We start from the raw sequence: 15,645 nt of genomic DNA, 5'->3' as shown, positions 1-15,645 counted from the left end.
ATCTCCTTCTCCTCCCGCCTTCAATTAGTAAATATCAGGAGCAAGTAATGAGACCCCAGTTCTTCGAATCAAGTCCAGTCCCACCGGGATTCCTCCGAAAGACACCACAGAGGGTCGATTCCCTTCGGATGGAAGCGGATGTAGTGTTTCTGGAAGGAACATAGGAAGGCGGGATTTCCGGCCCTACGGCTTCAGGGTCTACAGGACCGAGAAACCGAACCGGAACCGGTGGGAGAACTCCCGCCGGGGGGAGGGAGGTGTCCGGAAGTGCCGGGAGAGGGGACTACATTTCCCACAAGCCCGCGGGGGTGGGGGACGGCGAGGGGCGGGCATCGGGGACCTTAACGGACAGGCCTTGCCCCCGCAGAATCAAGGTAAAGGCTGGCACTGCGGCTCCAGGGGAAGAGTAGATTTGGAATAGTCACCCTCCTAACCCATCCCGAACTGACAGAGGGACCTTGGCGACTTTGGGGTTTCCGGGCCGCCGGGCTCCATTCCCCAAAACCCAAAGCAGCGCCTCCACTGTGGGCCTGGGACCGCTTCCTAGGTGCCTGACGATACGGTTCGATGCGCTAGGAAGGCGAAGGCCCGGGGTCTACCCCTTTCTAGGGCTGCCGCGCCTGTCCTCGTTCGCCCCTGACCCACGCCTTGTCTCCCGTTAGCGCGGGCTGGAGCGGCACCGTGCCCGGCTCCTTGGGGCTCGAAGTCGGGGGGGTGATGCCGGGGAAGGTGTTCTTCCTCCCCCCGCCCCGTCTAAGTAGCGGGCGACCTCCCCCTCTCCTTTGGTTGTTGCTCAGATGTCCTTGTATCGGGGCGGCTAAAGCTGTCGAAGGCCTGCGAGCCAAGCACTACTAAGCACCTCCACCCAACATCCCTAAATCCTTTCCTCTACCGGTGTTAGGAAGAGTGCCATCGGGAGAGGCGAAGTGACTTGCCCCTAGGTCGGTCACAGAACTTTAAATGGCAGAACTTAAGGTTCGCACCAAGCCTCTCTGGATCTAAAGCACTTTGCTTAAGCCCCATCACCTTTCTCCAAACCTTAACCTAAGACGCTGGGGACCACAGTCATTTTTTTTTTTTGTCCCGCAGCGCACCCCCCTCCAACCCCCCACCCCGCGCGCTGCACCCCGTGGCGGTCGCGCTGGCAAGGACACTTCGCTCAGGCCTGTTCAAACAGCGATCCCAGGGCCCTCCAGCGATCCAGTTTCCCTGCTCTCCTTTTCTGCCTTCTCCGGCCCAACTCCTCCGGGGAGGGGCAAACAGCAGGCGTCACCGCCGCAGCCGCCGGGCTGGTGGGTGGAGTTTACTGCGCGGCGGCAGCAGAGAGTGGGGCCCCCACCCCCAAAGCTCTGGGGCGGGGCTGCTTGGAGGTCGCGGACGGACTGACGGACCTCGCCGAGATGGGGGGTGTGGCTGCTCCGCCAGGGTCCTGTGGGTGGGACGGCTGCACCGCGACCACCGGTGCCCTGGGCCCCTCCGCCTTCTGCTAGATATGCTCTTCCTCTCGGTGAGTTATTTTTCCGTCCGGGGGGCCCGGCCTCCCCAGCGTAGGTCACGCCCCGGGGAGGAGGAAGGAGCCGGGCCATCTCGGACGGTGTGGCCTGGAGAGGGCAGGGCCACGGGGAGCTGACCAGCTGCGCTTTGGAGTCCTCCTCCCTTCGGGAATGTTGATCCGCGGCTGCGCTCCATGTTTCAGTTTCATGCAGGCTCCTGGGAAAGCTGGTGCTGCTGCTGCTGCCTGATTCCAGGCGACGGACCTTGGGACCGCGGCCGGCGCTGGCGGCTGGAGATGGCGGACACGAGATCCGTTCACGAAACCCGGTTTGAGGCGGCTGTGAAGGTGATACAGAGCTTGCCGAAAAATGGTACGTCCACTTGGGCCCCGCTGAAGAAGCCTCCTGCAGAGGCCCGAGGCCCCAGTTTTCTGAATCTCACCTCCTTGAACCTTCTTTCTGCTTCTGGTCTTGCTTATTTAACCTACTTATTTTCTTCCTTGATTTCTGCATGCAGTTGAAGGGAGGTATCAGATGTGAATTAACTGCCTGCTGATCTTTCAAGCCTGAAACAGATACAGTATCCAGATCTTAAGTAGTTGGTATTGTTGAAAAATCTTGTCACTTAATGACTGCGGTTTGGGTATGGTAAAATAAAATCTAGGATAGAGATGCCCGGGGTCGCATACTCATAAAGTCTACTTTCTGAAAACTTTTCATATGAAGGAAAAGAAAGGAAAAGAACCACTGTATTCGCATGTAAAACGATTTCTCTTATTTAAAAAGTGGGTAAATATTTACTGCTTTAAAAAAAAAACTGTTTTCGTTGTCCTAGTGTTCTCTCTTTTGCACTCATTTGGAGTCTGGCCACTTAGCTGAAAAGTCATTGGAGTTGTTCTTTGATATTTGGCCTGTCATTTTTCTGACTTTTTGTCAAGATTTTTCTCTATGTGGTTTGATTATGACCTGTCTTGGTATGGTTTTCTTCCTGTTTATGCTGTTCAGGATTTTGCAGAGCTTTTTGAACTTGTAATTGTATGTCTTTGACAAATGTTGGGAAGTTTAAGGCCATTATTCAGATTTTTTTTTTTTCCCCCTGTGGAAAGGCTTGAAGAGGGGGACTTTGACTTTTCACTTACCTTTCTGCATTATATGAATTCTCTTTCACAGTAAACTTATATTTTTAAAGTGATGCTTTTAAGTGCTATCATTGTGCCAGAGTGTAAAACTAACTGAATACAACACTACTGCATTACTACAGTATTTAATGTCATGGTCACTATTTTCATGATCATTGGGCTAAGTAATCCATTGGGCTAAGTTCAGTAAATCATTGGGCTAAGTTCAGTACTGTTAACAAACATTCATTAAGTGCAGATAAAAAGGTTTTGAAAACAATTATACATAAAATAAGTTTGCTTTCGTAATCTGCAAACATCATATCGGAGGACACATGAGGGATTGAAAGAGAAGAGTGAATGAACAAAATGTAAAGAAATAACAGGAACTTAGGTATTGATTTTTAAAACGTCTGATTGAGAGAGTTTATAGGAAGACATGATGCTAAGAGTTTTGTTTAAATGGTACCGTCATCTTTATTTCTAAAACACGTGTTTTTATACTTCTTGAGATTTGATAGGATAGACTTGGTGATAGTTTGCTATCTTTACTAGGATCATGTATTGCTTATTAGGAAATCCATGTAAGTATACAGTTTGTATTTTATAACGTTTAAGAAGATATTGCAAAGTCAAGAACCTCTGCCAAATGGCAACAGAGTTAGGCAGTGTTCAGTACTGTACTATTATTCCCTGAAATGAAATTGATAATAATTGAAACAGAACTGTTGTTATAATGAATCACTAATTATTTTTATAGTAAAACTTTTAAGTTATGTCATCTGTCCTGGATTATTTTGCAAATAAACTTACAGTTTTTTGTTTCTTGTTGCTTAATCTTTATTATGGTATAAAGTTATGAAGAATCCTATAGCATCTTGTTTGGTATACTCTTGGCCTTTAGAAATTAGTTTTCTTATATAGTATTTTAAACACATATATATCAAATATATTATGCATGAGCACCTTGAGGACAGAGATTATACTTTATCCAGTGTCTTATACACAGGATACATTCAGTATATGTTATTCGTTTTTGTTGTAACCTAATGTATATGTTAGTCACCTTAACCGATAAACTTTTAAATCTCAGTTGATTGACTTACTAAAGATATTTTTTTTTTTTTTTTTAAAGATATTATGAGATGAAGTTTTTGGTGTTTTATATTTGGGTTTGTGTTAGTGAAATAGGTAACCATTTTAAACTATAGTTTCTCCATTTTTCCCCCTCTGCTGTGTAAAAACTGTATCACTGAAGCACTCTATCTAATGGATATTCTTAAATGAGCATGTTGTGTGTACTTAGTGATTATTGTAATTTTGGAATTAATTATGTATTCCTGGCCAAATCTGAACCATCAGCTCTCAGCTTGTCTGTTTTGTAATTTTAAATTACAATTCAATTACAATGTGTATAAACTGTTAGCTTTCGATAACTACATGTTATCAGCTTATTATGCAATCTATGAAGTTTTAAAAATATTTTTACAGTTTTAATTTTATTATAAATTTTGGAATAAAAGTAATATACACTAAATGTAAATTTTGAAAAAATAAAAATGAGCAAAAAGAAACTAGAAGTAATCTATATGCCTATGATCTAGCTATATCCTCTTTTAACATTTTGATGTGTTTCCTTCTACTCTGCTTTTTAAGTATGTAGGTATTTATTTTGCAGAAATGGATTGTGCTGGTTATGCTGTTTTAAACTGCTGTTTTGTTCTCATTTCATAGTAGATCATGAAGCATTTTTCATGCTATTTTTAATATTTTTCTACAGTAAATTTTTAAATGATTTCTACTTGTCTTTATTTTCTGTATTTTAAATTTTATTACAAAATAACACGTACTTTGTAATATAAAAATAGTGCAAGTGAAAGTTGCCTCATTCCCCATTTCTAAGTCCCAGAGATATTCAGTAAGAATAATTTGATATGTATATATCTAGATCACACATGCATGAATACAAGCTGGATCTTACACACACATGTACAACTAATACATTTGCATATATATTTATTTTTTGAAGATGGAATGAGACAATAAAATTGTCTATAACCTTTCCATTTATGGCCTGAACGTAATTCCATATTAGTACACAAAAGACAGCAACATTTTTAAGGGCAGTAGTTATAAATAATCCTGTCATATATGTGTATCAAAATTATTTAGCTTGTTATTATAAAACATTTATATTCTAGTTTTTCTCTGTTGTTAAATAGTATTGCAACTTACAGCATTAATTCAAACAATTTGAAATTTTTAAATATAAAAATGTTTCCTGATATGCTAGAAACATGTATGAAGTCTGATCCTTAAAAAACTGATGTGTCTAAAAACTATGGAGGTAGGAAATGAGAAACGTATTTCATATTGGATTAATTCTTTTTCTACCACAGTACATGCTGGTTGGCTGTAGCCCAACTTTGTAATCCATCGAGAAATCGGAAATCAAAAGAAGTTGAATCTCTTGCTGTTGCAATTTGAGTTAGCAGAGTATATATTTCACTTTTTCATTTATTCTAGTCAGTGTGATTTGTCACAATTTTTGGATAAAAATACCTTAATTATAGTTGCATGATACAGTTTTTCTATATTTTGTTTTTTTAAGTGACATTTACCAATTATTTTCGTTACACTTATAGCATATTTGTTCCTTTATTCTTTTATTTATTGAATTGCTGGACAATGTTATGAAAGTGTAAAATCTCAGAGTTTTTTGATTTGGCCCACGCTATGTGTTATGTGGGATCTTAGTTCCCCAAACAGGGATCAAACCTGTGTCCCCTGAATTGCATTCTAACTACTGGGTAGCCAGGGAATTTTATTTTTAAATCAAAGGAATAAAGAAACTGAGCCATAACTTTTGTTGCTGTAAAATAGGAATAGTTTGGACTATTAATGAAGTATTAAAAAATCACTATTAGTATAGCTTAGCTAATTTATTGCATTAAATGATCAATTGTATTCTCCAAGTGGTCTTACTTAATGTATGTTTTCAACAGGTTCATTCCAGCCAACAAATGAAATGATGCTCAAGTTCTATAGCTTCTATAAGCAGGCAACTGAAGGACCTTGTAAACTGTCAAAGCCTGGCTTCTGGGATCCTGTTGGAAGATACAAATGGTAATTTTATGAAGAAAGCTATGAAAGAATTTTTAAGTTTAATAACATAATTGTCATATGACTGTTATTTATGTGGTTATGTATTATTCTGTGCATAAAGTTTTCCAAGTGTTGGATCCATTTTTATCTTCCATGTGCTCCAACACAATTTCACACAAATAGGAAGGTCTTGGGGAAGAGAGAAAAACAATAAAACCACAAGAGGTGGGTGTAGCAAAGATAAAAAGCATTTTCAGTTAGTCTTTTTCTTTATGGAATTTTTTTTTCTTTTTATTATGCCAAGACTGTCTCACAAACTGCATTTAAAAAAAACAAACTCTCCTGCTGCTTTTACCTACCAAGAAAAAGGCTGACTTTGGCTTGTCAGGTGACATGGTTTGCTTCAAGCCTTTAAGATAATAAGTAACTAGGAGCATGACTCAGGTTCTGGCTTACTTTTTATCTCAGCTATCACTCCTGTCCCACCGTACTTGAATAGAAATTTGATTTTTAATATATTTAACAGAATCACAAAATACCTCTGCCATGTTTCCAACAGACCAACATTTGACGTTCTTAAACAGAATATCATGACCATACATCATGTAAGTCAGGAATAGAGTATTGCTAACTGGCAGAGTAAGTCTTAAGAGCCATATGTTTTGATGGCTAAGTTCACCCTGTACTGAAAGTCCTTAAACTCCTTTGAGGATTTCTTAGTTCTGTACTTTCCTCTAAGATCTTTTTGAAAAGTCCTAAGATACTAGCTTAAAGGTAACAGCAATATGGTTTTTAAACCGTTTGAGGAAAATTTATTTATTAATGATTTTCCTCAGAATTGACCTTTGGTGGAGTTAAACTGCTTCTGGAAAATACTTCTAAAAAGAGAGGTTTTCATTTTAGGCAAAAATTTCAAAGGCTCTTCTCATCATCTAAGACTAAATTTTTCTTGTCTCTCACATTTTCATTTTTTTTTAGAAGAAAACGTTTCCATTTTTCAAGTGTCTAAGTTAGACTCTTATTTAAATTAACCAAAACTTCTGTTCATTTGAAACCTGACTGTGACAATGCTTGTAAAATTTTCTAAAAATGTTCATTTTTGTCAGTGTTCTTTATAATGATAAAGACTTTAAAGAGTTTTTAGCAAATAATCATCAACAGTGTATAGTGTCTGTGGCCTGTAGTCTGTATAATGTGGTCTCTGTAATCTATGATATATATATTTATATATATTTTATACTTATTAATAAAGTTTTAGATACTACTCAATTTTCCATTTTGCTCAGTGATATTTTTCTTCAAGTTTGGTGCATTTAAAGAGATCCTTTGGAAACATGTTAATGTTTGTATTAATAGCTTTAAGTAAAGCCTATTTTAAATTAATGACCCTATAGCAGTAACTGTAAATTGTATTCTAAGCAATTGAAATCAGGTGTCTTTCTGTTGTTATTTGGGTATCTTCATTTCTAGGGATGCGTGGAGTTCTTTGGGTGATATGACCAAAGAGGAAGCCATGATTGCTTATGTTGAAGAAATGAAAAAGGTAGGGAAAGTAATTCATAATAGAAAATAAAACTTTTCAGGGCCGCCTTAATTTTTATATCAGTCTAATTAACTGCTTTAAGAAACAAGGAGATTGTATTACATTAGAATATAGAATCTAGATTATTGACTTTGCTGCTGCTAAGTCACTTCAGTCGTGTCCGACTCTCTGCGACCCCATAGACGGCAGCCCAACGGGCTCTCCCGTCCCTGGGATTTTCCAGGCAAGAACACTGGAGTGGGTTGCCATTTCCTTCTCCAATGCTTGAAAGTGAAAAGTGAAAGTGAAGTCACTCAGTCCTGTCTGACTCCTAGCAACCCCATGGACTGCAGCCCACCAGGCTCCTCCATCCATGGGGTTTTCCAGGCAAGAGTACTGGTGTGGGGTGCCATTGCCTTCTCTGAGATTATTGAGTTTATCAAGGCTTTATCTGTATCAAAGTTCATCTTAAGGTGCAGTTTTTTCTTGAAGGTACATCACATCGTGACATGGTATTTTGTTTTCTTTTTTCATCTTTCCTGTCTTTCTCTATAGTTGACTTTTGCAGAAAGTATATGAATAGGAACCTTTTAAAATATTGATTTCCCTTTCTCAGGAGTCTGGGACTTACCTGGACTGTCTTTAAAACATTTTTTCTGCTTTGAAACTTTTAATGAGAAATAGGTAATAAAACTGCCCAACAGTGTTCTCATACAAGTGTTGACTCATTAATTGAGATGTTCCTATCAGTAGATTTCTTACTAACAAGATTTTTTATGTGCAAAAATTCTTCAGAAGGAGAATAAGATAAGGATGCTTTTAGTTTGTCTGGTAACTAGTAAGGAGGGCATTCTTTATTAATTAGCTCTTCCAGAAGCAATTTGATGAAATCATTTTAATTGTCATTTTAAAGATGATCTTAATGCCTTTTTATAAAGGAATATTTGTATGTTGTGATAGATCAGAAGTTGTGAAATCTAGATTTGTCTGAGAATGTAAAATAACCTTGGAACATAAAGAAAATCTGTAAAAAGGAATAGTTTTTGCCGGTGCTTCGACAGTATTAATCTCTTAGTAGTAGTCTTTATTTGGTAGATTCAGACTGATTTGCTTTGGTGTAATCTCTTCTACACTGCTCAGAGTTGTGGACTTTGTTACATTTTCAGTTTTATTTGGTGGACTTTGTTTATCTGTAACAGAGGTCAGAGCTTAGTTCTTTTGGTTGTTAACTGTATCAGTAGAACAACAAAGGAGCCTTTCAAAAGCAGAGAGAAAGATAATCTACAGCTTTGGCTTGATACCATTCTTTTCTTTTTTTCCTTAAAATTTTGTTATGATCTTTCCTTATTCCCTCCATTTTAATTCTTGAGTGGTAATTTTAATTATGTTTTGTAGATTGATACAGAAAAGATATATATATATATGTACACATTTATATCCTGTTATTTAAAAGTGGAAAGGAAACCGATAGTGGTACCATATTAAACATACTGTGCAGCAACTAGCTTTCTGCCTGTAAAAAAAAATTATAGGTATTTTCCCAATCAGCACACACAGAACTAATCTTAGACTTTTTAATACCTGTAAAATATTCCATATATAGGTAGGAGGTGGGAGGGAGATTTAAGAGAAAGGGGACATATGTATATCTATGGCTGATTCATGTTGATGTATGGCAGAAACCAACAGAATATTGTAAAGAAATTATCCTCCAATTAAAAATAAATTTAAAAAATTCCACATATAGAAATAATTTGTCAGTCACCAGCTTATGACTATTTATTTGAATGCTTTTTCATTTAATTTACCTTGCCTTTTAACTCTGATGATTCTAAATTGGCCCATAGTTATGAAGGTGTCTGAAAGTGGTTACCATTTCCTGCCTTCCTTAAGTACCTTTTTAAATACTGGACACAAGAATTTCACTTTAGTCCCACAGTTTCTTATTTTATTTTACATTAGTGCCTTTAGTGTTTAATGCACAATATATAGGTTATCATGTAAAATTTTACACGAAGTTTATGTAAAGTAGTTTTCAAAATGAGAACGCTTTTAAATCGTAGCCTGAAATTTTTTTAGGGTAGTATATACATTAATATATGTAATTAACATAGATACTTCGAGGAGTCTGTAAATTTCTTCTCAAAGTTTATCAGTAAGTAAATTATAAATATATTATTTGGTCCTAGCGTGGATCACATTAGTAGTTGGTTTTCACAAGATTTGTTTCGTTTCATTACAGATTCTCGAAACTATGCCGATGACTGAAAAAGTTGAAGAACTGCTACATGTCATTGGTCCATTTTATGAAATTGTAGAAGACAAAAAAAGTGGCAGAAGTTCTGATTTAACCTCAGGTTGGGCTCTTTGACCTAGTTTTTCATTCAGCGATTGATATATTATGTGTGTATTAATATTTATATGTCTAATTTTTTTTTCACTTTCACATGCCAGTCCGACTGGAGAAAATCTCTAAATGCTTAGAAGGTAGGAATAAATGAAATCCATGTGAAACTTTTTTTTTTTTTCCATGTGAAACTTTTGTTCAAAATTTACATGTCAGAAGAATTCTGCACAAATTTATATAACTTAACGAGCTTTTCACTCAAGAGTTTTTTTTCTAAGCAAATGCATTGTACCAAGTTCCAAAATATTATAAACCCTAATTTTTAACCCTGAGTTATTAAAATATGACAGATGGTTCATTTGTATACAGAATTGTAACAGAATTCATGGTTTTGATTTTATGATTCATTTTTTATATTTTCTGTTTGCTTTATGAATTGTATTAGCAGTGCTATGGCTGAAATGACTTGCTAGCTAATTTTAAGTGATTATGTTTATAGTATGGTTTAACTTTAGTGTAGCTGGAGTTTTAGAGCATTTAAAACAAGACGTCAGTGAATTCACCTCACTTGTCATTTTTTTTTTTAGAATTCTGTTTTCATGTTCTCAGTAAAGAATTGAAAGGCTTATCTTTTATGTACTAGAAGGAGCTGAATATTCTGCAGATTTGCTGGTATTAACTGTCAACATTTGCTCTTCAAATTGTTTTAGAAAGCAGAGTGAAATGAGCCAGTAAGAGTCATTTTAAATGACAGTCATATATGTTTTAAATAAAAATCAGCTTGGCCATCCTTACTTTCTTTTTCCCTGGCATCCCATTCCATCTTTTACTAATTGATGGAAATGATAATCTTTCTGTCCTGTCATGAGGCCTGCAGATTGTGTCTACCATCATAACTGATGGTAATTTTTACTGTGTATGACTCAGTACCACACCCTCTGTATCTGATTTGTCTACTCGAGGGGTCAAGCATTAACAAATTACCTTCTTTGTATTTAATACTTACTCAAGTCAGAAAAGACTATCAGTGTTTTCTTTCTCTGAAGTGTGTTGGTAGGATGCAGAAGGGAATAACTCTGGACCTGCTTTGGCTGTGTCCAGCCTACAGCCAGAGGCAAATGTTGAAAAAAATAATGAAGTTTCAGATAATGACGTCTCAGATCCATAATCCCTTAGCTATAATTAAAAATTTCGAAAGGCTTGATAAAGCTTTTTTGTTAACCCATTTGGCAGAAAAACTTGTCCTAATATGTATAGGAGGAGCAAACCTTGATCTGAAATGACATGAGGCTATTTTAAGTTTTTATTCTAATTTTGCCTATTACTATGTTTTTGGCTCAGACGGTAAAGTGCCTGTCTACAATGCCTACCATGTGGGAGACCCGAGTTCAATCCCTGGGTTGGGAATATCTCTTGGAGAAGGAAATGGCAACCCACTCCAGTATTCTTGCCTGGAAAATCCCATGGATGGTGGAGCCTGGTAGGCTACAGTCCATGGGGTTGTAAAGAGTCAGACACGACTGAGTGACTTCACTTTCATGTTTTGCTGTAAAAATATTATTTTTTAAAATTTTTTTGTGAGAGCTGCCTTAGACTCTCTTGAAGGTATTGTATAATATACATTATATACAGTATATGACCATTGCAAAGTTAGAAAACTCTGGATTTCAAATCATATCTAGATCCAAGGATTATGAGGGATGTGGACCTACACCATAATTTATTTAACCTGTGCCACTCTAAAGGAATTTAGATTGTTTTCTCTTCTGATCTTCAAAGCTTGCTGGTGAAAGTAACCATGTACAAATGTCATTTTACATAGGTGGAACTATATAAGTAATAAATTATATTAGAAATAATAATTGCTAAGTCACAAATTATGAGCGTTTGATGGGTGTCCACTTTTGTAAGATATTGCCAAATTGCAAGACAGTTTGTAATCTTTGAATTTTTTATGTTTTTTTTTTTTAAAGAATCTTATTAAGTAGTTCTTTTTGTTCTTATTAAAAGTAGGTCAAGTAGAACAGATTATCTATGTCACATGGGCTTTTTCAGAACATACATATTAAGTTTTGAAATCAGGAAAGAGCTTTCCAACTTTGTTCTTTTTTCAAAATTATTTTGCCGGTTCTTGATTCCTTGCATTTCCCTATGCATTTCAGAATTAGCTTGTCAATTTTTAGAAAACTGCCTAGCTGAGATTTTGTTAGGGATTATAATGAATTATAGATCATTTAGGGGAGTATGGTCAGCTCAACAATATTACCTTCCAATCCGTTTCTTTAGATCTTCTTTAATTTCTTTCAACAATGTACTATCATTTGCAGTGTATAGTTCTTACACTATCTTTGGTCAAATGTGTGGCTAGTTATTTTATTCTTTTTGCAGCTATTGTAAATTGACTCTTTTAATTTCATTTTTGGATTATTTATTGGTAGTTTGTAGAAATACATTGATTTTTGTGTATTGATCTTGTATCTTACAACCTTACTGAACCATTTATTATTTCTAATAGATTTTTTGGTAGATTACTTAGCATTTTCTGTGTATGAGAGTATGTCATTTGCAAACAGAGGCCATTTTACTTCTTCCTTTCCAATCTGGATGCCTTTTGTTTGTTTTTCTTGCCTGATAGCCCCAGGTAGAACTTATAGTACATCTTTGTCTTGTTCCTTGTTTTAGGAACAAAGCATTCAGTCTTTCAACATAGAGTATGATTCTAGTTGTAAGTTTTCATAAATGCCCTTGATCAGATTGAGAAATTTCTCTTATATTCTCAATGTCTTCAGTATTATATTGTTGAGTGTTGGGTTTTGTCAAGTGCCTTTTCTGCATCCATTGTGATAATCACGTGGGTTTTGTCCTTTAGTCGGCTACTATGGGAGCAGGCAATGGCACCCCAGTCCAATACTCTTGCCTGGCAAATCCCATGGACGGAGGAGCCTGGCAGGCTGCAGTCCATGGGGTCGCTAGGAGTCGGACACGACTGAGTAACTTCACTTTCACTTTTCACTTGCATGCATTGGAGAAGGAAATGGCAACCCACTCCAGTGTTCTTGCCTGGAGAATCCCAGGGACGGGGGAGCCTGGTGGGCTGCCGTCTATGGGGTCGCACAGAGTCGGACACGACTGAAGCGACTTGGCAGCGGCAGCAGCACGGTGTACTATGTTGATTTTTGGATGTTGAGTAGCTCTTATTAATAATTGTTCATGCTTTCTGCAGCTCTCATCACAGGTGATACGGGGCTGCTTTTGTTGCTGTCTGGTGTTTCTCTAACAAACATCCATTTGATGAGAGGGATTAGGTGGTTCCCTGTTGCTTTCTTTGTTGAAGGTGCCTGTGAGTGGTGGGTGTTTCTGTATTTTACTTATTGTCAGTTTTTATTTATTTATTTTTTCTGGTTGTCAGGGGCAGAGTAAGGGAGATTCAAAAGATGTGTTATCATCATGATTCTCTGAGAGGGAATAGAGCTCAGTGTTGACTATAGAGTTGAAGTTTTACTTGTTACTGCTACTGATTAGAGAGATTTAAATAAGGCTATAAGCCTGACCGTTAAAGATGAGTGGAGATTTGATAGGTTATTTGAGATGCATGGAAGCATCCAGAAGGGACCTGTATAATTGAAAATAAAGCCCAGATGTTTGTGGAGGAAGACCACTGTTTTTGGCCAAGAGCCACTTAGGATGTCTTCAATATCTCAGAGTTATGGAAATATAATCCCCAGTGTCTCAGAATGTCGTCCAGTAACCATCAGCATTGGCATCACATAGGAGCTTTATGGAAATCTAGAATCTTAGATTACCCCAGATTTACCAATTCAGAACCTGCATTTTAACTAGATCTCAGGTGATTCCTATCCATGATAATGTTTGAGAACCTTTGATGTATTTACTCTAAAGGTATGACTTTGGGTAATAGGACAATTTGTCCCTTTTAGGTGATTGATCACATTAACTAATCCTTTTTCTTTTTTTAAACTCATGCTTAAAAAAAAAAAGATTAACTTTCCATTTACTGTGTAAACACATAGTAATGTAATTTGTGCACCTGAAGCCCTAAAGGTAATAAAAGGATAAAAAAACTTTTTAATGCAGTCCAACCATAATATTCATGAGTGCTTTTAGGGCCAAAGGTGTTTGTTTTCAGCGTTCTAATGTATGTAATAACTGTCTTTTTGTTTACTGTTTATAAAGATCATTCATCTCTTACCTTTACATTTTGATCAGTGTTAAAATAATTTATCCTCTGCCTTGTTTAGAAAGAATTTAAGATAGTGTTATCATTTTGTTGTGAACTGGAGGAATTAATATAATGTATATATATTGTACATATATATATGTACAGTGTATATGTAATGTACACATATATAGTTGAAAATACTGTTAATTATATATTAACATTCTAACTTTTTACTTCAAGATTATTTTATTATTTGTGAATTACACAAGGTATTATTTGTAAATTACAACATGTTTATGTGTTACAGCATAAAGTTGAAACGGTCATTTTGTATTTTAGATCTTGGTAATGTTCTAGCTTCTACTCCAAATGCCAAAACTGTTAATGGTAAAGCTGAAAGCAGTGATAGTGGAGCTGAATCTGAGGAAGAAGCAGCCCAAGAAGACCCGAAAAGACCAGAACCACGTGATAGCGGTAATCTTTGGGCGATGGCCTGATCACTTTGCATTAACTAAGATGAAAGGCTGTGGAGAGGTGTGGACTAACTTGGCATTGTCTGTGATCAGGGCACGTGGAGGGTCTGGACTCTTGACCTCTAACCAGGTTTGTTGTGGACCAAGAGGCTTCACAGAAAGTTCACAACAAGTTCAGGGACAGCCAGCCTTAAGCATAGGTGGGCTGATGTTAATTGAAGGCTAAGGATAGGTCACTCTTGTAAATGTAGTGCCTGAAATGCTGCATTAGAAATGTATTCCATTTATAAATATGCATATTGTTACCAAGGAGAGAAGACAAGTTAAACCCTCAATATCTTGTCAAGAATAGCATGGGTTCCAGAGAATAGGATACAGGCAGAGATTCTGATGAACAGGGAATGTTGGAATCCTGGGGTATTGCACTGGGGGGGCCTTGTGAGGAAGAGTACCAGTGATTCTTCAGGATATTGTTTTAGAAAGGGGGCAGAAAGACACTAAAACAAACCATACAGCTTAGTTTTGCCTTCACTTTCCAATAAAGTCTGACAAATAATACCTTCTTTGAAGGCTCTTTTTATTGGCTATGTAGACCTCTTAGTTTGACCGTGTTTCAAAGCAATTTGCCTGTGCCTGAGAGAGTGAAAGAACCTTGAGAGTAACTCTTGAAAGGGATTTGAGAAGATTCACATGCAACTGAAGCAGTTTTGAAACCAACAGTTTGGGTGAGCTCTCAGCATATAATTAACCCATTTTCAAAGAGCACCCTATCTCCCTGATCCAAGTAGGAAGCCCTTCCAAAGGATTATCTTAGGCTAGGGGAATGACTACCCAATATTAGAACATAGTGTATAGAAGTTTTCCTACAGTTAACTTTTATGAATCTCTCCCTTTTTACATGACAGATAAGAAAATGATGAAGAAATCTGCAGACCATAAGAATTTGGAAATCATTGTCACTAATGGCTATGATAAAGACAGCTTTGTGCAGGACGTACAGAATAGCATTCATACCAGTCCTTCCCTGAATGGCCGATGCACTGAGGAAGTAAAATCTGTAGATGAAAACTTGGAGCAAACTGGAAAAACTGTTGTCTTCGTTCACCAAGGTACTGTCCCCATCAAAATTTGTTTCTCTGGCTTCTTGCTTATGAATAAAATACTCTTAGTAATTTTAAGATATTTAGGAGTAGCTGAGAATTTTAAAAAACCTCTTATGAATAACATCTTAGGGTTTATTACTGTTATAAGGGTTATCTCTTTGAAAGACTGAATTAGGGCTGGGGCTTACATTTTTCTTGAGACATTTTTTATTGTGTTTTTATATGGCATTTTAAACTAAAATCTTGGAAATTTTTGCTTTTATTACTGATGTTTCTTTTAACTCATACTCTAATTTTATGACAC

The 15,645-nt window shown here is 37.1% G+C and overlaps 1 protein-coding gene across 3 annotated transcripts in view; it reads left to right on the top strand.

Annotated features, from left to right (window-relative positions):
• The first annotated feature begins 299 nt into the window (after positions 1–299).
• ACBD5 (acyl-CoA binding domain containing 5) overlaps positions 300–15,645 on the top strand; it is a 31,075-nt gene continuing 15,729 nt past the window's right edge. Inside the window, exons 1-8 of one of the 3 annotated variants that reach the window (XM_070380930.1) lie at positions 300–374; positions 1,697–1,865; positions 5,617–5,737; positions 7,187–7,259; positions 9,481–9,595; positions 9,693–9,725; positions 14,105–14,239; positions 15,144–15,347. In XM_070380930.1, coding sequence (XP_070237031.1) covers positions 1,790–1,865; positions 5,617–5,737; positions 7,187–7,259; positions 9,481–9,595; positions 9,693–9,725; positions 14,105–14,239; positions 15,144–15,347 — 757 coding nt within the window. In that variant the 5' untranslated portion in view covers positions 300–374; positions 1,697–1,789. Of the gene's footprint in view, positions 375–1,320; positions 1,508–1,696; positions 1,866–5,616; positions 5,738–7,186; positions 7,260–9,480; positions 9,596–9,692; positions 9,726–14,104; positions 14,240–15,143; positions 15,348–15,645 lie in introns of those variants that run through there. The other 2 variants (XM_005906484.3, XM_070380929.1) reach the window with 2 other exon arrangements.

The sequence above is a fragment of the Bos mutus genome, chromosome 13 (genome assembly GCF_027580195.1).
Source record: "Bos mutus isolate GX-2022 chromosome 13, NWIPB_WYAK_1.1, whole genome shotgun sequence".
Lineage (NCBI taxonomy): Eukaryota > Metazoa > Chordata > Mammalia > Artiodactyla > Bovidae > Bos > Bos mutus.
Note: the sequence above shows the minus strand (reverse complement) of the source record. Positions and strands in the feature narration are given on the sequence as shown.